At 41.5% G+C, this 21,329-nt stretch overlaps 1 protein-coding gene across 1 annotated transcript in view; it reads right to left on the minus strand.

The window, feature by feature from the left end:
- LOC118278469 (spectrin beta chain, non-erythrocytic 1) overlaps window positions 1-21,329 on the minus strand; it is a 110,822-nt gene that overhangs the window by 37,192 nt on the left and 52,301 nt on the right. The window contains exons 30-55 of the mRNA XM_050703356.1: window positions 21,162-21,301; window positions 20,568-20,670; window positions 19,815-19,888; window positions 19,256-19,349; window positions 18,647-18,801; window positions 17,967-18,075; window positions 17,033-17,223; window positions 16,181-16,406; window positions 15,462-15,680; window positions 14,644-14,837; window positions 14,069-14,171; window positions 13,001-13,146; window positions 11,185-11,419; window positions 10,295-10,468; window positions 9,445-9,642; window positions 7,550-7,712; window positions 6,929-7,017; window positions 6,035-6,148; window positions 5,316-5,451; window positions 4,630-4,830; window positions 3,826-4,055; window positions 3,077-3,210; window positions 2,277-2,462; window positions 1,491-1,632; window positions 891-998; window positions 259-399 (exon numbers count right to left, since the gene is read on the minus strand). Of these exons, the coding sequence (XP_050559313.1) occupies window positions 259-399; window positions 891-998; window positions 1,491-1,632; window positions 2,277-2,462; window positions 3,077-3,210; window positions 3,826-4,055; window positions 4,630-4,830; window positions 5,316-5,451; window positions 6,035-6,148; window positions 6,929-7,017; window positions 7,550-7,712; window positions 9,445-9,642; window positions 10,295-10,468; window positions 11,185-11,419; window positions 13,001-13,146; window positions 14,069-14,171; window positions 14,644-14,837; window positions 15,462-15,680; window positions 16,181-16,406; window positions 17,033-17,223; window positions 17,967-18,075; window positions 18,647-18,801; window positions 19,256-19,349; window positions 19,815-19,888; window positions 20,568-20,670; window positions 21,162-21,301 (4,005 nt within the window). The remainder of the gene's footprint in view (window positions 1-258; window positions 400-890; window positions 999-1,490; window positions 1,633-2,276; window positions 2,463-3,076; window positions 3,211-3,825; window positions 4,056-4,629; window positions 4,831-5,315; window positions 5,452-6,034; window positions 6,149-6,928; window positions 7,018-7,549; window positions 7,713-9,444; window positions 9,643-10,294; window positions 10,469-11,184; window positions 11,420-13,000; window positions 13,147-14,068; window positions 14,172-14,643; window positions 14,838-15,461; window positions 15,681-16,180; window positions 16,407-17,032; window positions 17,224-17,966; window positions 18,076-18,646; window positions 18,802-19,255; window positions 19,350-19,814; window positions 19,889-20,567; window positions 20,671-21,161; window positions 21,302-21,329) is intronic.

Consider the following 21,329-nt stretch of genomic DNA (forward strand, 5'->3'; position numbering starts at 1 on the left):
AGAAAGTACATATATATATACATTTTTTTTTTTTGTTAAATGGGCCGACGTTTGGCCGCTATCTCGCCTGATGGTAAGTGATGATGCGGCCTACGATGGAGCACGTCTGTCCATAAGCAACCTATTCACTCGGGCTTTGAAGACACCCAGGTTATACCCATCAGGAAACACAGACTCCGGCAAGGAGTTCCACTCCCTAGCAGTTCGCACAAGGAAGCTTGAAGCGAAGCGCTTCGTGCGTGTAATATAATTATCTACCTGTGTCAAGTACTGCTTCCTCTTCAGCCATGCTTGGTCCAGGGTGCTGGAGAGTACTTCCACCCGCTTCACCTTCTCTGGAACCTGTTCAGCTTCCTTCTGGAGAGAGCTGATGGCTTTCTGGCGACCATCGATTTCAGCCTGCAAGGAAATGTAGGATTGTAGGATAAAGTATAATTTTCAGTTTTTTTTTATGTTAAATGGTCCGAGAAAATATTAAATTATTTTCCGATATTTTAAAATATTTTAGTGTTTAATATAGACGAGAAAGACCGAGACCTTTTAATTAAAAAAAGTGCCGTTTGCAGTCAGAATAATTCCCAAGTAGATCAATACGTTTGGCATTTTGGCTTATGTGGGGTAGTAGTGCCTTTAATACTATTATTAACATAATTACGATCTCCAAGCTAATCGCGAAGTACAATGATTACGGCTGAAAACGGATAGTAGCAACATCTATCTATAGTAATTGTAGCGTAACAACGATCTCCCAGTAAATCACCATACGTGGGGATTATTGCTTGAGATAAGTAGAAACACCCTACATTTGCAGTGACGTAACTGTAATCCCCATTCAAATAGACAAATATGGGGATTATAATTTTTCCGCTGTTTACGAAAGTTGACCTTACCTTCTTCTCATGATGAAGCTCTAGAAGCGCTTCAGCATCAGACACGGTCTCCGGGGCGCCGGTCTCATCCATACGCTTGACGGCTTCCGATACCCAGAGTTCCAATTCCTGGAAAAAAAAAGATCACAAATAGGGATGATGACGGGGTATGAAAATTTAAAATCTATTTAGTCCGTCAGTTAGGTAATGGAAAAATATTAGACACGTATTTTTTTTATTTTGTCATATAAGATAACGATACTTAGATAAAACGAATCAAAGTTTAGGAGTGGGAGCAAATACGTCATTTCTACGTATAAAATGTACCTAGAAATGATCACACAAAGAGTTGCTCCGTGCAGGAATCGAACCCGCTACTCATTGTCCGCAGCTCCGGATATTGCCCAAACCTTTTTTTTAAGGTGGGAAAATCATCCAATGACTTCTCCCGCCTTGGGTGAGGCGAGAGGGAGTGTCAGACTCTTACTGACTAAAAATCACCCCGTTCCTACTCCTGCTTTTCGAGCCGGAGCCCCGGTAATCCCGCTAGGTAGTCCGCAGCTCCGGATCAGACATCAGCCCTACTGGGCCCCATCTGTGGTCTGATGGCATTCCACATACCTTAAGATTCTCATCGAACTTATGTTCAGCAATAGCTTCATCCAACAACGCTGTGCGCTTGGCTGCCAACTCCTGGAGTTGTTCCCAGCCTGAACGGAGACTGTGGAGGCTCTTCTCTATCTCCTTCGCACGCTCCGGGTATCTAGGGGGGAGAGGGGGATGGGTATAGTTTTTGTTTTGTTTTTGTGTGCAATTCAGGATTTGTGGTAGCATAATAATAATTTAGCATGACTGTATAATTGTATATCTCTTCTTATGTAAACCAACTACGTCTGATCTGTGATAGTTTTAAAAACTCCTCAGGTTTTAGGAGAAAAGAATTCATTGAAAATTGATAAAAAATAGAAAATCATAAGTTGAGTCCGACCAACAACAATAAAGCGATGAAAATTTAAAGCAGCCTATTTGTTCTCTCAAAAAGACAAGATAATGTCAAGAAACTGTAGACAGAAACTTGTCCGACCCTGAAATCAAACCCGAGACATCATCCACGCTAGTCACGTGACCATTGAACCAACAACTAACTACCGTCATTGTAAATGTTTTTTTTTTAATCTATACTAATATTATAAAGCTGAAGAGTTTGTTTGTTTGTTTGTTTGAACACGCTAATCTCCAGAACTACTGGTCCGATTTGAATAATTCTTTTTGTGTTGAATAGTGCATTTATCGAGGAAGACTATAGGCTATAAAACATCACGCTATGACCAATAGGAGCCAAGCAGAGCGGGTGAAACCGCGCGGAAATAGCTAGTCGTAAATGAAACTTGAAATCTCTAAACTCACTTCTGAGTCAAACTCTTGCCCTCTCCCTCCAACTGCTGTATTTTATCCCTGATGGCTCCAGCCTCAGCGGCCCTGGCCAGGTGCCTCCGCTTCAACTCCTGCGCAGCAGTCAGCTCGCGCCCTCTCTCGGAGCTACTGAACAATGTTGCTTTCTTCGATATACGCTCCGCTGTGTCTTCTACGTCCCTGTGGAGAGGAGAAAGAGTATGAGTTAGGTTGAGTGAGTATGTAGGTAAGTGAGTTTGAGTGTAAATAGGTGGGTGAGTTTGAGTAAGTGAGTGATGAGTGTGAGTGAGTTAATCTTATTGGAAAAGATGGGTAATGTGTTTGAATGTATTTTTTTCTTAAAAATGGGAATACCATGGATTTAACCATGCTAATATGTTTTCTATATTGATGATCATGAATATGAATATGTAATTAAGTAGTAAGTGAAAGCGAGTGAGTGAATGACAGTAAGAGAGGTAAGGGTGTGTAATAGTGAAGATGACTATTTTTTATTTCAATGTCCATCTAATAAATTATTTCAAAACATTAGACACGTATCTTACGGAAACAAATACTTTCGAAGAAATATCGCGTGACGTAACTTCTAGGTACATTTTATACGTAGAAATGACGTATTCGCTCCCACTCCTAAACTTTGATTCGTTTTATCTAAGTATTGTTATCTTATATGACAAAATAGAAAAATACTACGTGAATATAAGTAAGTGAATATGACTGAGTGTATCATAGTAAGTAAGTAAGACTGAGTGAGTTTCATCATCGTCATTATCCTTATATTCTTATTTATTTACCTGTTAAACGAATGTATCTCCAATGCAGCGGATAGGTTATCTCTGTACTTCTGCAGTGCGCCGGACAGCGCGTGCCACTTCGCGAGGAAGGCGTCGCGGCGCTGGGACACTGCCGCCGCTTGCTGGGTCGGACCCTGGGGGAGGTACACATTATATCAAATTAGAACATTTTCTGATAGTTCGGCTGCAATTTTTGTAGTTTTATTTTGGAATTTTAAGTCTCCTTGTCGGTAGTTGCTCTAGAAAAAAAAAAGAAAGAAATACTGCGACCGAATACCCTGAAAAATCTATTAAACACAGGTTTGCTTCGGCAATCTTCTCAATCCCAATTCCCCAATAACCCTTAAATGCATGATTCCTAACCCCCAAAAGGCCAGCAACACACTTGTTAAGCCTCTAGTGTTTCGTATATCCATGGGCGGCGGCGATTGTTTACCAGCAGGTGATCCGCATGCTCGTTTACCGGTTTATTCGGAGAGTCATGCTTCGACACTGCTGTGTCGGCTTAACCGGAGTGATACCACGGCCTCACAGAAAAACTACGTGAAATAAAGCTTGAAGCAATCACATGTGTGAGGTTGCCAGGTAATACCAAATATATAGGCCGGTCTACCCCAATCCCCAACAACCCTTAAATTCCTAACCCCCAAAAGCCCAACGCACTTGTAACGCCATGAATGTCCATGTGCGGCGGAGATTGCTTACCATCAGGTGCTAGTTTACCAGTTAACACCTTACAAAACACATACCTGCTGCAACAATTTATCAGCGAGCGCGCAGATGCTCTTGACCCTGCGATCGTCCACCTTCATGTCACTATCCATGTCATCTAGCTTCCGCAGGAGGGCGCTGCAGTGCTCGTAGTCGCGGCCCAACTCGTGCGCCTGGACCATCATCTCCTTGTCTCGGATCCAGGCCTCTATCTTGTCTAGATGCTGGTTGAATTCCAGGATGTCTTGAGCTTCTTCTAGGCCGCGACCTGGTGGTGGAAAGTTGTTGATTAGGCTAATGTAAAGGTTGGTTGTTTTGTTTTCTTTTATATTACAATGAAATGTGGAGAAAAAATATGGGATTTTCTGCCAAAATATATTGATAGGTAAAAGCTTCTGCCAACGGCTTCGCTCACGTTCCCGTGGGTAAAAAATTATAAACTCTAGTATCGGTCCACATCTCCTCATCATCTGGTCTGTATACCAAATCTCATCAAAATCTGCTCAGTAGTACCAGTGTGTTTTTTTTTCAAAGAACGTTGCCCCACTCTAGAATTTTCTCCTGTATCGTGTGTTGTTTTGTGAACCCACAAACATACAAGTTCACATACACATGACACCCAGACCCGGAACAACAATTTGTGGATCACACAAAGAGTTGCTTCGTGCGGGAATCGAACCCGTTACACGTTGCGCAGCAGCCGGTTGCCCTGCCACCGCGCCAACCAGTCAAACGGACGGAAATTAACGAATAAATATCCAAACAAATAAACTTTCACAATTATAATATTAGTTTGATAGTGTACTTTATCTACAGCCTTCAAGAGTTCATTGCCAACTAACCTCGTTGTTCAGTAGCATTCTCCAGCCTCTGCCAGTCAGCCTGCAGCTCCTGCAGCTGCTTCTCCACCTCAGCATCAGGCCGCAGCTGTTCCGCCAGGAGTTGTACTTCCTGGAGACGAGCCCTGTTGGCGGCCAGCTCGGCGGTGAACGCCTGGTGTTTCTGGAGTTTCTTGATCTTGTCTTCAAGGTTTGTTACTTCACCTGGTGGTGGAAAAAATGAGTTTTTATGATAAGTTTCAACCGAAATTCGTGAAATATCGTTTCAAAATGCAATAAGAGAGCAAGCCTTAGTATGCAAATATGCAAATCACATAAGTCACTAAAGTCAAAGTCAAGTCAAAATTATTTATTTCAAAAAGACCAAGACGGCATTTTTGAACTTCAAAGTAAATATAATAATATTAATAACGTCTGTGTGTCGGCCAGTCCTCTAGTTGCTCTATTTGCTCGTTCCAAAGTGTAGATTCCTATGGAGAAGAAGGAACAAGAAACTCCATAGGAGACAGACAGCCAAGACAATCATTCATGTCCCTGGGACGCGTTGGACTTCAGTGTTCCGGTGTTTTCATGTTTGTATCTACTGTAGATCCTGGTGCACAGGAGTTGCAGCGGTATGGGAGGCTGTGGCGGGCTTGTCCCATTAAAAAAATATCTCTTAAGAGTTAATAAGACATAGAGATACTCACCATGTTGATGTTCAGCAGCCAATTTGTTGAGTTTGTCTGCGACCCAGCCGCGCGCCTCGGCGGCGTCGCGCGCAAACTGTGCGCGTGCACGGGACCGGACCAACGCCGCGCGACGACGGCCTGACTCCGCGTATAACTGAGAGGATAAATAGGTATTCATAATTAGGACAAAAGAGTGATATATTATTCTTAACTAGCAGAGGGCTTAGTAAGAATTTGTTTAACGTTAAACGAAAAATAACCTTCGGCGTTCTATAGTCGTGTAGTATGTGTGTGCTTTACGTTTAACTAACTTAAACTAAGCAATAAAAGCGCCGAACGCGCTCTCGTTTCAATTATTTAAACGTAAATCAAACTTATACTAAGGGTACTGATTGGTTGTTTTTTTCGACAAGGTAAAACAAACTTATACTAAGGGTACTGATTGGTTGGTTAATTCGGCGCGCCGAACGACCTCTCATTTTCGTTGATCATACAAGAGTTGTTCCATGCCGGAAACAAACCCGCTACACTGCCACTGCGCCAACGATACAAGCTGACCTGGCAATCTTCGTACTGCCTCAAATATCTTTTTCCCACTTTTAAACCTTCCGTGGAATTCCACAAATAATTTAAGACTAAGATTTGCCAAATCGGTCCAGCAGTTCTCGAATTTCAGCGAGACTAATGCACAAATATAGAAATTATTTTAATATATTTCAAATAGACGTGAATCCCACCTTCTTCCTCCTGTCATTGATATGCTGCAACTCGTCAGCGATCCGCTGGCTCTCCACGTGGTTCTGCTGCAGCAGCTTGTCTCCGTGGCTGTTCAGGGTCGCCAGTTTCTCGTCCTGGAGACAGGAAATACATTATTATCACAAAAGGGCATAAATAATAGGCACTTCGCTCGATACATATTTTTTAAACTAACGCATTGTCCTGCGTGAGCGATCTAGAAGTGAACGCGAAGCGGTGCAGTGACACGCGAATTTAACGTGATCCGCCTTACGGAAATAACGCTTGCGTTGTGTGAGTGAGGTTACCGGAGGCCCAAATACCACCCTCCCAATCCTTAATCTCACCCCTAAAAGGCCAGCAACGCTCTTATAACGGCTCTGGTGTTTAGGGTGTTCATGGGCCATAAAATAGGACAGTAACCTTAATATGAGCGAATGCCCGAATGAACCAACCAATCAATCAAAGCACCAAACGCGCTCTCGTTTTGATTACTTTAAACGTAAAGCAAACTCATACTAAGGGTACAATTACTTTAATAATTTGTAAATTTTATAATAATAATTGTACGTAATAATTGTTTATAATGTACAGCAATCAATCGTGGAATTCAATTGTAATAATAAATATTTAAAAGATTATTAACGGTGTTATTACTTTCCCTTTAGAACAAATATTATTCTTTGGTTTTCATTATATCAGAACTTACAAGTCTTATAACTCCGAACGGACAGCTATAATGATCACTTAAAACTGTCCTTAGCAATTGTTGTTCCATACAAAATCGTTACTAAGGAATAGTTTAACGTACATACATCTAAATGTCTATTGAGAAGGTAGTCCCAAGTTCATTATAAAAATGTCTTTAAAAATAAACTTGATATTTTCCACTGTACCTGTGTGGCGAGTAGTTTCTCAAACGCTTCATGTTTCTTCAGTTGGTTCTCTACTTCCTCCACACTGCTCGTCTGTGATATTTCAGTGCCTGAAAATTAATAAAATGTTAAATTAAATTCATTCATCTGTACCTACGTCTTATTTACGTAAATATTAGTTAATAAGGTAACTCGACTGGTATTTTTTATTTTTAAAACGTTGCCCCACACTAGGTTTTGCATTTTCTCCTGTGTTATGGGTGCGTTTAGTAGGCTCGCCATGCTTCGGCACTGCTGGGCCGCTTTTTATGTTCGACCGGAAAGACCCGAAAACCGACGTGAAACAACGCTTGCGTTGCGTTTCGTGAGAATAAGGTTACCGGCGGCCCAATTACCCCCGTTCCGCTTTTCCTAATTCCGATTCTCCAACAACCCTTAAATTCCAAACCCCTAAAAGGTTGCCAACGCACTTGTAACACCTCTAGTGTTTTAAGTGTCCATGGGTGGCGGCGATTGCTTGACATCCAGACCCGACCCAACAATTTATTCCTATTCCACAAAAAAATCGATCCCGCTACCTGCTGTACGGCAGCCAATTGCCCAACCACCGCGCCCACCTTACAAATAAATAGCTATACTCACTCAAAGCAGCCTCCTGCGTGGCACACAGGTCGTGTAACAGCTTGGCGTCTCTCAGGAAGCAGTGGAGGTCGATGAGCTGGTCCAGCGCCACCTGGCGGGCGGCCCAGGCGCCGTGCAGACGGTTGCGCTCTTCTAGGAGAGCCTCGCATTTCTCTTCTACCTCCTACGAATACAGAAAATAGTATTTAGTGCCGTACTCATCTAATGGTTACGTAACCCAATCCCTAGAAATTATTTTTAGAACAAAATTGTTACTAAGTAATCGTTAAATGTCTCTGAATGCGGCGGTAAAACAGATTCTGGTGACAATGTAAATAAATGTGGTGGTAAAGAGAGCCGAGCAACAGGTAAAACCGCGCGGAAGTAGCGAGAATTATGTAAAAAGTAATTTATTTAATTAAAACCGCGATATCTCACGAACGGAAAGTTGTAAGAGTAAAAGTGATGAACTATTTTTATAGGAAATTGTATGTTCTACAACTTTATTCAACATATTTGTACGATAAAACTTACCGTTTTCGAGAAATATGGAAAATCTCATAATTTTGACCTTTAATGTTCCTTTTAGTTAAAGTAGAATTGATGGGAATTTTTGACATTTTGTTTATAATCATTTGTGCCAATTTTCAGCTCCATTATGCGATTTGGGAATTATGTCAAAGTCCAGACTTTAGGTATTGTCCCATGGATTAAAAAAAATGTAATGTATATAAATAAAGTAAATAGTATTAAGTGCGACATATTATAATGTTGTATTTGTAAAGAGTGTTCAATGTAGCTCAAAGAGATTGATACACTTTTTGGCTTAACTACTGGGTCTATTTCACAATTTTTTCCTGTATATAAAAAAAGTAAATAGAATTAATCGCCGTACTCAGGGTCGTTTAATGGTTACTTACCCAGTTCTTAGCAATAGCGATGATGACGGGGTATGAAAATTAAAAGTCTATTTAGTCCGTCTGTTAAGTGTTAGGTAATGAAAAAATATACCCCGAATTTGTAGGCAGAGGTTATTTTTGCCGCTATACAATATACACCCACTTTTCACCATTATTTCGTGTTATTAGTCCCATGTATATTCTGGGCCAATTCCTGACTTCGTGTTACTACTGAAAAAAATTCGAAAACACCCAGCAATTCTTTGTCCTACCCGGGAATTGAATCCGAGACCGCTTATCCGACAGTCGTATTTACGACCACTCGACTAACAAGGCAGTCTGTAACGAACTATGTAATAAAGTGAAAGAATCTGAATTACACACACTTCTAATAATTGTTGTATCATTATAAAACTTGGCGATTGTATGTAGATTAGATGACCATACAATATTATGGTACTAACGAGCTGGTCTGATGGTAGAACAGTATTACGTGCCGTAATGTGCTCCTCTGCCTACCCCTTAGGGGATAAAAGGCGTGACGTTGCCTTTATAGCATAGTTCGATACAGGACCACCTAATGAACGCGTGTTTAAAAATGTGATAGCAACACTTACAGCTAAACTAAATCAAGGTAGGTTAACTTAATCCTAAGTCTTTTATAAGTGTCTGTTTTTGTTATTCTGTCTTCTAAAATCGGGGTGTCGTTTTCTTTTCAGAAAAAACCCTATCACCATATTTAGATTAGATGGTTGGCAGGCCACAACTGTGCGCTTCTCGCGCAACTTTCTGCCTCGCACAGCAAAACTGTGGAATGAGCTGTCGTCGGCGGTATTTCCGAACCGATACGACCTTCAAACCTTCAAGAAAAGAGCATACTCCTTTTTAAAAAAAAGGGCGGCAACGCACCTGTGACTCCTCTGGTGTCGCTTACCATCAGGTGACTCGTTTGCTCGTTTGCCTCCTATTCCATAAAAAAAACCCTGTAAATGAATTAAGATAAAAAAAAAGACTTACAGCAGCATTAGGATGTTGCGTGGCGAGTTCCCGGCCCATGTTGAGCGCGTCCCGGAAGGATCCGTCGCGCGCGTCGAGCTCGGCGCGCACGGCGTCGTGCTCTGCGCGCGCGCTCTGCGCCGACACCGCGTCGCGCACGCGCAGCGGACCCGACATCGACGACCGCAGGGACACCGACCATGAGGTCAGGTCGCGGACCTGGGGGAGAAATACAGTGTTATAAGAAGATATACAATTAATTCGTCAATGTTCTACGCAGTCTCGCGCTATTTCGAAAGTTTCTTTGAGATATTATAATATTTTCCGGTGATAACAAACTCTAATTATTTTGACTGACTGGTCGTAAATAGCAACCAATCTTATTTACCTCTCACTACATGGCAACTATTAGAGTTGACCTCTCAAATTGTTCGAACTATAATGTCAAGATGATCTTAAATCAAAGTATCTTAATCATTTTCAAGTAGCAAAATTATAATATTAACCGCCGTACTCAAAGTCATAAAATGGTTACTTATTCCAGTCCTTAGCAATAGTTTTGTATCGGAACTAAATCGTTACTAAGATATAGTTTAAGAAATCATTAAATGTCTCTGAGTGCAGCACTACTGCTGCATCAAATATTTTTGAACTAAAATCTATTACAAATTTCAACTGAACACAACAAACACTACCCCACGAAAAATACACTGCTCATGATGAAGAGTCCCTGTAGTGACTCCAGGAACTAGTAGAGGTTTGTCTGGGGATAAATGTGAATAATTGGGAAGGGGTGTAATCGGACCTACTCCGTACGAGAGTAAACCGCGACTTTTACTTATCATAAAGACGCCTTAAAACACCTCCATACCTGTGTCAAGAACTGGTGCAGCTGTAGATACTGCTGCAGCGTGTGTCTCCTATCGTCTGCGGCCTGGCGCAGCGTGGTCCAGGCTTCTTCCAGGGCCTTCTGTTGTAGCTCAATCTGCTGGACGTTGCCGCCAGGGTACAGCTTCTGGAGACGGTTGCCTTCTTCGAGCAGGACCTGGTGATAGAGATATATGTTGTAATGTCTTTAGTCAAAAATAAATTATATATAAACCATCCAATATAGGGTGACTGGTAATTAGTGAACGATATTTAAACACGTGATTGTACTCATGATTACAAACAACTTTCCCGAAGAAACTTTTTTGTAAACTCATTAGTTTTATTTTTATCACAATAACAAAAGAAGAAGATTTCATTAGCACGCGTTCTGATTAAATATCCCTCCGAAACCGCTACAACTCTTGTGAGCCAGGATCTACAGTAGATACAACCATGCAAACACCGGAACACTGAAGTCCAACGTCCCAAGGACATGAATGACTGTCTTGGATCCCGCAACGAAATAAATCAGATAATTAATATTATTTATTAGAGAATTGGTTTGGGATTCCCTCGGTGACTTTAATGCAGGAGACAGAATAATTGCCTAAAGGCTGAAAAGAAACTGCACAACTGGGACAAGCCCAATCGTCAAGTACCACGGAAACGTTACTTAAAACTAAGTGGGTCCCATGTAACGCAACGTCACACCTTTTATCCCCGAAAGGGTGGCAGTGCACACTACGGCACATAATGCCGCTGTACAATGTACACCCACTTTTCACCATTTGTGTTATAAGTCCCATGTAATAGGGGATGAGCCTATTGCCATATACTGGAACCTATGGGGGATACTGGGTCCTGTGTATGAGTACATTATCAAAAACCCACCTGCATCTGAGCATCAATAGCCAACAAGTCATTCTGCATAGTATCATGTGCCCGGAGCGCGGCAGTGGCGGCGCGGAGGTCGCGCGGCGGGGGCGGCGCCGCTAGGGCTGCGGTGGCGTCCCCGGCGCGCTCCGCCAACTCGGCCACGTCGCGATGGAACCGGTGGATCTCGCCCGCAGCGTGCAGTCTCGACGCGCGGGACTCCATCTGTTCTACTAGACGTTGCCACCATTCGCTGTGGGGAATTGATAGGAAATTTAATTAAATGTATCAATAATGTACCATCTTTGTTCTATGGTAGAGTTCAGTCAAACCATCTAGCCATTCCAGTTTCTGCATCAATATTGCTGCGATAAGTAATGAATTTAGTATCTTATTAATAAGCAAAAATAAATGATTGTTCCAATAATTAGGTAGTCATAAAACTGGTGCCATATTTTTTTCAAAGCCTAAACTAATAATTAACTTTTTTGTAAGGAAATTGCCCCACATTAGGATAGTCTCCTGTGTCGTGGGTACGTTTACAAACATACAAGTTCACATACACATGACACACAGACCCGAAACAATAATTTGTGGCCAGTTACACAAACCGTGCAGTCAAACCGTGTTGGCTGGGTGCAGTGCAAAGCGTCGCGGGTTTGATTCCCGCACGGAGCAACTCTCTCTGTGATCCATAAATTGATGTTTCGGGTGTGTGTGTCATGTGTATGTATACACGACACAGGAAGCCATGCTAGTATGTGGGCAACGTGTTTTTTTTTTAATAAAAAAGCACGCCACCCGTGCAGTCAAATATACACAAACAAATAAATATGCCGTCATACCCGAGCGGCTCTCGGTGGCGATTGCTTACCATCAGGCGATACGTCTGCTCGTTTACCGGCTTATACCATACTAATATTATAAAGCTGAAGAGTTTGTTTGTTTGTTTGAACGCGCTAATCTCCAGAACTACGGGTCCGATTTGAATAATTATTTTTGTGTTGGATAGCGCATTTATCGAGGAAGGCTATAGGCTATAAAACATCACGCTATGACCAATAGGAGCCGAGCAGAGCGGGTGAAACCGCGCGGAAGTAGCTAGTACCATATAAAACGATACATACCCGAGTGCCTCCTGTCGTTTCTCGATGTCTCCGATGTAGGGGCTCTCGGTGGCGATTGCTTACCACCAGGTGATACGTCTGCTCATTTATCGGCTTACGGCGCATTCCAATAACCTACCTATCGGTAGATTTGCCTACCAGAGGTAGAATTTTGACACATTTTGTATGGAGCGTATGTTATACCATAAAATACACTACATACCCGAGTGCCTCCTGTCGTTTCTCGATGTCTCCGATGTAGGGGCTCTCGGTGGCGATTGCTTACCATCAGGTGATCCGTCTGCTCATTTATCGGCTTACGGCGCATTCCAATAACCTACCTATCGGTAGATTTGCCTACCAGAGGTAGAATTTTGACACATTTTGTATGGAGCTTATGTTATACCATAAAATACACTACATACCCGAGTGCCTCCTGTCGTTTCTAACGATGTCTCCGATGTAGGGGCTCTCGGTGGCGATTACTTACCATCAGGTGATCCGTCTGCTCATTTACCGGCTTACGGCGCCTTCCAATAACCTACCTATCGGTAGATTTGCCTACCAGAGGTAGAATTTTGACACATTTTGTATGGAGCGTATGTTATACCATAAAATACACTACATACCCTAACGCCTCCTGTCGTTTCTCAATGTCTCCGATGTAGGGGTCTCGGTGGCGATTGCTTACCATCAGTTGATACATACACATATAAAACAATACATACCCGAGTGCCTCCTGTCGTTTCTCGATGTCTCCGATGTAGGGGCTCTCGGTGGCCAGCAGTTTCTTGGCCAACTCCTCGCACTGGTTGAACCGCTCCGCACCACTCTCCACGCGATGGCGGAGCTCGTCGAATTTTGAACGGAGGATCTGGTGGGGGATTAGACAAAATTATAAAATTATTAATCTTAACATCTATATATATATATATAATTCTTCTGTAAGTGTGTATGTCACTGAACTTCTCTTAAACGACTGGACTGATTTTGATGAAATTTTTTGTGTGTTCAAGGGGATCTGAGAATGGTTTAGATTCACAATTTTGTCCGCTGGACAATGATTTTTTAATTAATTAGTAGTTGTTGATTTTGGAATGTTTTACATTGGATCCGACAAATTTTCAAATTAAAGACGTGTAGACAGGACAACGTCTGTCGGGTCCGCTAGTATTTACATATTACTCAAAGGTAACTGTTATAGTGACCTATCAACGCACAGCCCAAACCACTAGACGGATTGAGCTGAAATTTCGCATGCAGGTAGATGTTATGACGTAGGCATCCGCCATAAAAGAATTTGATCAATTCTACCCCCCAAGAGCATAAAATAGGGGATGAAAGTTGGTATGAACTTTGTGAATTTTAAATCGATCGGGCTGAGACTTTGCGTACATAATGCTACCGAGAAAGGATTTTGATAAATTCCATTTCCATTTCCAAAGTTATCTATTATAAACGAGAAAGTTTCTGACTTTGCGTGTTTGTATGTATTTATGTTTACTACCAAATAACACCAAAATCGTTGAAGGGATCGAGATGAAATTTATAAAATTTGAGTTTCATTAATTTTAATAAGTACTGGGAAAAGTCCCATGTAACATTTTCTCAAATTAAGCAGTCGATCGTTCATAGAGAATGCAATAAAAGTAAGACCACTTCTGAGACTACTTCTCAAACAGTATATTTAGTCAAGTTTAAGCCTTTCACTGCCAACAAAAAACTGTTAAAGGCTATTCCTCCACTAGTGTCGGACAACGTTGTCCGACATTGCGTCTAATGTGATATGAACCCACCAGTAGATGCTCATAGTCCTGTCCGTAATCCTCGCTGGAGGCGGCTGCATACTGCTCCTGGATCCAGCTCTCCAGCTCTGCGCTCTCTGCCAGGTACTCATGCCTGGGGGGAGGGGGGAATATGTTCATTATTACATCTAGTTGAGAGAACAGTGGTTTTTACTACCAGAGATGTGCTGTGCTACGCACACATAGCTTGGCACTGGTGGAAATATACTTAGTTAAGCTATGATTTTTTATGGAAAGATGCTTGATATGGATGCGTGCTATTGATGTATGCTATGGAAGGAAAGAAAGATGAAAGAAAGAAAGAAAAACAATTTATTATAAATTAATAAAAACAATTAACATAAAAAGATGGCCCTACTACGATCCATCGCATACACAAGCTACGCATCTTCCTCGCACAGCTAAATAGCTTAGCATCAGTAGAAACAGTCACGTAGTTTCATAGCTTAGCTATCTCATGCATGAGAAGCGGACGTCTTAAACCACAGCTCACTTTTTTACCATCCATTAAACCACCTACTCGTAATCCCCCTTCCCCCTCAAAGAAAAAAAAACCAAAATCTTACCGGCAAACACTCTCAACTAGAGCCTTCTGTCTCTGCGCAGCCAGTCTCTGCAGTCTCGCGAGACTCTCGGCCAGTAACGCGTGCCTGGCGAGCAGGGCTTCGCCCTCCGGGTGTCCCCCGTTGGCCATAGATGTCGCCACGTGTCCCATCTCCGATATTATGGCGGCGTATGTGTCTAGTTCGAGTTCTACAGCCTGGAATAGAAAAAATATTTTTTAAATTAATTATTATATTATCGACTTACTCACGTAACAGTTTGACGAGTAACTCGACTAGTTTCAAGCCATGCTAGAGGCTCATGTTAAAAGCAGTATTCCGCGACAAATGACGCGGCGATTGTCGCTGCTACTGGCGTCTCGAGTTCCCTGTTTTGTTTTTTAATGTGGTATTTGGGGGTTTTAAGGGTTATTTTATAGGTAAGAGAGGGGAGAAACACACACACAAAGTCACGCCTTTTATCCCCGAAGGGGTAGGCAGAGGTGCACATTACGGCACGTAATGCCGCTATACAATGTACACCCACTTTTCAACATTTGTGTTATAAGTCCCATGTAATAGGGGGTGAGCTTATTGCCATATACTGGGCACAATTCCAGACTCCGTGCTACTACTGAGAAATTTTCGAAAAACCGAATAAAACCCAGCAATACTTTGCTCGACCCGGGTACCGAACCCTAAACTCCTTGCCCGGCAGTCACACTAACAACCACTCGACCAACGAGGCAGTCAGGCAGACAGCATACATATAGCATGTTTATCACATATAAATAAAAATAATAAATAGTTACTAATAATAATAATTTTCCAAAATTAATTACCTTATGTCTAGTCAACAAATGCGTAGCTCTATGCCGATCCTTGGCTAGATCAGCGTGCGCAAGCGCCGCCGCCTTGTCAGCCAACCAGGCGTCCACTTCTAGCGCATCATGCATGAACTGCTGCGCCTTTAGTGCGGCTTCGAGTCTCGAGGCGCGACTTTCTGCTGCTTCTGATACTGATGTGTAGCCAGCTTCTAATTGTTCGCAGAGGGATTCGATCTGAAAGGGAGGGGGGATTAGAATTATTATGTTATTTGATTTTGAGCTTTATGCTAATGTGCATTAGGTTGGAAGCCTATTGCTATAGTTATATTCTGAAGTTGCATCAAAATCGATTCAGTCAACCGTGAGATAATCGCGCGCAAACATACGTACAGGTCAAACTATACCGTACTCTGTATGTTTTTTTAAGTCAGGTAAAATGATTGAGTATTGTTAGTGACAAACGTGTTTTATTTAAATTTTTATAATAACTATCGTGAGAGATACGTAAATAAAACTAAATTAAACTAAAAATTACGATTTCAAGTCCCTCCGTGACTCGAAATTAGTAGAGCTTTTCTCCATTAATGTATGTGAGTAATCCGTGATTTTTAGTTAATTTTATTTTATTACCGTTATATTTTTCAAAATTACACGATTTTAGACCCAAAAATCTTATAATCAGATACCTACAAAACCCAAAATTAATCTAAACTATTAATGAATAAATAGTTCACCTTCTCCCTCTGAGGATGTCCCTCCTCAACCAATTTGTTTCCATGCGCAATGACCCTCTCGATCAGCGGCCGTCTACCAAGAAGCTCAGCCTTGAGCTTCGCGTGCTTCTTCTGCGCGGACTGCGCAGCGTGCAGGTCCGTCGGCATCACTTCCGAAGAAGCTGCAGCGCTTCGCTCCGACAGCCAGTCTAACTCTCCAGCTACTTCTGCTGCGAATTTGTGGAGTCTGTAAAAAGAGAAAATAGGCATTATATTGATTTGTTTTTTAAGAACTTTTTTTACTATTTTCGTTAGTATGGGAAAGAAGAAAGAGTGATACGCTAAAGCAATTCAAAAAAGCGTAAAGTATCGTCAAGCCTTTTATCCCCGAAGAGGTAGGCAGAAGTGCACACTACCTGCACTGTAATTTGTGCCGCTATACAATGTACACCCAGTATTAAGCATTTGTGTTATAAGTCCCATCTAATAGGGGGTGAGCCTATTGCCATTTTAGCCGGGTTACATTTCCTGTGCTACTACTGAGAAATATTGGAAAAAAGCCTAGTAGTACTATGCTTGACCCGGAAATCGAACCCGAGACGTCTTGTTACTTGCGACCACTCGACCAACGAGGCGCCCCGGCCGCATTTTTCGGAAGAGTATAAACTAGGTAGGTTTTATATGTATTTTGGAACTATACACGCGCGTGCTAATGCAACTTTGTAGCTTTGTTATTGAGATAAAAATAAAACTAATGAGTAAACAAAAAAGTTTCTTCGCGAAAGTTGTTTGTAACCATGAGTACAATCACGTGTTTAAATATCGTTCACTAATTACCAGTCACACTATATTACTTTATATAGTTCTACTTACTGTAAACTACTCTCCAACGCCTGTCGTCGAGTCGCGGCGGGAGGTTGCAGACTCCTCACGGCTTTGAGTAACGCGGCAGAGTCCCTCTCAATAGCCTCCGCGTCGAAGTGTCCTCCGGAGACCAGGTCTGCGCCCTGAGCCGCTAGGGCTCCGGCCTTGCTCTCCCAGAGGGATAGCTCTTGTTCTAAGGCCTAGGGAAAAATAAAACTACGTTTAAAAAAATTGTCTTCAACACACGTATTAAAGTGCGAACTGCTATATAAGTCGGGTAATATACCGACCTAAAATCTGAATTCTAAAAATGCTATGCTGAAAACCGCATAAAAATCTGTTCAGACAATAATTAAATAAAACAAATTGGAGTGTCTGTTTGCAATATTGAAGTAACAGCTTTTTGCTACATGCATATACTATATACACACAAAAATAAAAAATAAATACGATTTTGTCTGTCTGTCTGTTTGTTCAGGTAATCTCTGAAATGGCTCGTTTGAAACATATTTCTTAAAAAAATGGCTAGACCGATTTTCGGGTTTCGGAACGGGACTTTTATTGGTATATAGCTGACGTATTAAGGAATAACTTAGGCTACATTAATTTCAGTAAAACCTTTTAAGAAACCCATATTCTGTTAGATTTTATTCAACGCAGACCAAGTAGTGGATAACAGCTAGCTATGAATACATGCGATTTCTTCCCTATTAACGGCGCATTCCAGTAACCTACCTATCGGTAGATTTACCTACCAGTGGTAGTATATTTTGTAAGGGGAATACAAAATGTGTCAAAATTCTATTCTATTGGAATGCGCCGTAAGTCTTTGACTGCCAATAGAAAACTGTTGAAGGCAAATCCTTCGCTAACGTCGGTTACCGGTGACCACCACGGCGTTCAAAGTGTTAAGGAAATAATTTAAATAATTTTATCATCATACCTGATGCTGGTTTAGCAATCTCTTACAGCTCCTGAGGTCGGTGCCAAACTCCTCACTCTTCAGCTGCCTCTCCAGGTCAATGAGACGAGCCTTCGCATCCTCCACAGATCTGGAAGTATATTCATTGTTAGTAGGGTAGGAGTGTGTAATAGTAGCAATGAAGATTAAACGATAAAATGTTATTTATTTTTTGCAAATAGGTTACAATGTAACTCTTTTACACGTCAATCTCTTAAATAACTAGATGAGGCCGGCATTTCCTATCGTACTACTCTGAGAAGAAATGCCGTTCTTATTTATTCTTTAGAATAATGTGAGAGAACCGTGCAAGTTGATTTTTTAGTGGTCTTTTCAGGAAAGAAAACATACACAGAAACTGCTCTCATCTCTATTTTTTAATCTTTACCCTACATTAAGATTTTCTCCTGTGTCGTGTGTACGTTTACAAACATACAAGTTCACATACACATGACACACAGACCCGGAATAACAATGTGTGAATCACACACAGAGTTGCTCCGTGCGGAAATCGAACCCGCTACACATTGCACGGCAGCTGGTTGCCCAGCTACCGCGCCAACCATGCAGTTATATTCAACTATACAAGCATATTGTACTGATATTTACTGTAGAGTGATGTAATAGCAACTTTATGTTTATAGACATAAGATAATATTTACCTTCTATGTTTCCTCTGCTGAGCTGCCTGCCTCAGCTTGCTACCCTTATCTCTGGAAGCAGCTACGAGCTCTTCCCACGCAGTCTGGAGACCGGACAGGTGTTCTGACACCTCAGATGCCCGGGAGGGGTCTGATTTTTGGAGTGATTGGCCGATCTATAGAGGAATGATATGTGTTATCATTATGTTAGAGGTAGAGGGAACTTGATTATATTCTAAATCTGCTTGCAGTCATCGAGGATTATATTTGTATATATATTCAAGCAACGTCACGCCTTTTATCCCCGAAGAGGTAGGCAGAGGTGCACAATGTACACATTACACTTTTCACCATTTGTGTTATAAGTCCCATGTAATAACGGATGCGCCTATTGCCTTATACTGAGCACGATTCCAGATTCCGTACTACTACTGAGAAATTTACGAAAACACCGAAAAAAGCTTCATAATACTTTGCCGACCCGGGAATCGAACCCGACACCGAGCAAGGGGCCCGGCAGTCCCACTTGCGATTAATAGACCGCTTGTGTTGTGTTTCTTTGTATGACTGATCATAAAATAAATAACATCACGCTACATTCATCTATTAGGGTACAAGTAGAATACTCACGCTCTCGACATTGCGCAGTTGTTTCTCATTGGCCTGTAGTTCCCTCTCAAATGCTTCATGTTTCTGTAGTTTACGCTCCAAGTTGGCGAGGTCCCTGTGGGTAGGCAGGCGTTATAGTAAAGGGTAGAGGCTAATTGATCTAAGTCAAATCATTTATTCCAATTAAACCATAAATAAGTACTTTTGAAATATCAACAAATAAAGAAATAAATAATATAATCTGTCAGTCAGTCTGTCAGTGAAGCTAGGTGCTCGTTTCAAAGTAGGTATAGCTTCGAATGGAGAAGAACGAGTTAGAAACTTCATACTAACATAAATATGAATAATTTGCACGTATGCTTGCAGGCCGAAATACTAACTATGACTTTTAAATTATAAGATCTTTCCTTGTTAACCTTGTATTTCTTGCTAATAAATATTTTAGATTTGATTTTGATTTACATTTAAATAAACAATTTGCCCCACGATTATAATTTTTTTGATATTGGCTAAGAATCTTGACTTTGAGGTCAAAATTATAAAAATATAGACTAGTTATAAATAAGTTTACTAAGCATACCTATAGCTCTGATCCTTGGCGGTCCTGGTCTTGTCTTGGATCCAGTTTTGTAGCTCCTCTGTAGCGGCAACGAACTGTAAAAGTAATTACAATTTTATTTAATTATTAAATAAGGGTCAAATTAAATGTAGTACCCTACTTACGAAAAGACTGATGACTGTTGATGAAGCGAAAAAAGTATGTAAGATTCGTAGCAATAGGGATGATGACGGGGTATGAAAATTAAAAATCTATTTAGTCCGTCAGGTAATGAAAAAATATTAGACACGTATTTTTTTATTTTGTCATATAAGATAACAATACTTAGGTAAAACGAATTAAGGTTTGGGATTGGGAGCAAATACGTAATTTCTACGTATAAAACGTACCTAGAAGTGATGTCACGCGCCAGTTAGTATATTGTTCAAATGGGGCCTAGTAGGGCTAATGCTCATCTGGAGCTGCGGACTATCTAACGGGTTACTCCGGCTCGAAAAACAGGAGTAGGAACGGGGTGGATTTTAGTCAGTAAGAGTCTGACACTCCCTCTCGCTTCGACCAAGGCGGGAGAAGTCATTGGATGATTTTCAAAGTCAACGTTTTTATTTCAATTAATCCTAAATTAGGCACTTTTGAAACGTTAAATTGAATTGTCCGTCAGTCTGTCCGTCAGTGAAGCTAGGCGCTCGTTCCAATGTGTTGTTTCTAATGGAGAAGAACGAGCAAGAAACTCCATTTTCCACCTTCAAAACAAATTAAGTTGGATATAGTTACCTGTTGATGTGCCAAGCTAGCTAGTAGCGCGCGGCGTCGCTCGGCCGCGGCGCGACGCACTCCGTCCCGGCGCTGCAACACTGCCGCGCGGCGCGCTGCGATACTGGGGGGACACATTACATGTTTATTATACATTCACAGCTATAATTTTATGCGACGTTTTATATGTCCTGTCAAAAAAACTTTAATTCTTTAACCGCCCATTTAAATATCTATTACCGTCCTAGCGCGCAGCTACAAATCGAAATAATTATCTACACAAAATAAGGAGAAGTGTGAATAGAACTAAAAAATCGCGCATGTTCTCTGTCGCAGCAATACGACATGAGCGGTAGGGACATGGAAATATGTGTCGCATATATTATTATGTGACACTGGCGATTAGAGGGTTAAAACGTGTATTTTAATTTCTTTCAAACATTACCCCCTCTAGGACGTTTTCCTGTGTAACCCTCGACACATTTGTGTGATCCACAAATTGTTGTTTCGGGTCTGGGTGTCATGTGTATGTGAACGTGTATGTTTGTAAATGCACATACGATACAGGAGATAATCCTTGAGTGAAACAAGGTTTTAAAATGAATGTATACTCACTGGTCCGCAGCGTAGTGAGGTATTTTCTCCAGTGCCTCTGCCCTCTGCACGAAGGTCGCGAGCCTCTCGTCCTGTGCGGCCAGGCGAGCCTCCAACTCCTCATGACGTTTGACTAAAGCCTCTGCCTCGTCCACGGATGACTGTGGATATGGAATTATATGTACTTTT

The sequence above is a fragment of the Spodoptera frugiperda genome, chromosome 24, assembly GCF_023101765.2.
Source record: "Spodoptera frugiperda isolate SF20-4 chromosome 24, AGI-APGP_CSIRO_Sfru_2.0, whole genome shotgun sequence".
Lineage (NCBI taxonomy): Eukaryota > Metazoa > Arthropoda > Insecta > Lepidoptera > Noctuidae > Spodoptera > Spodoptera frugiperda.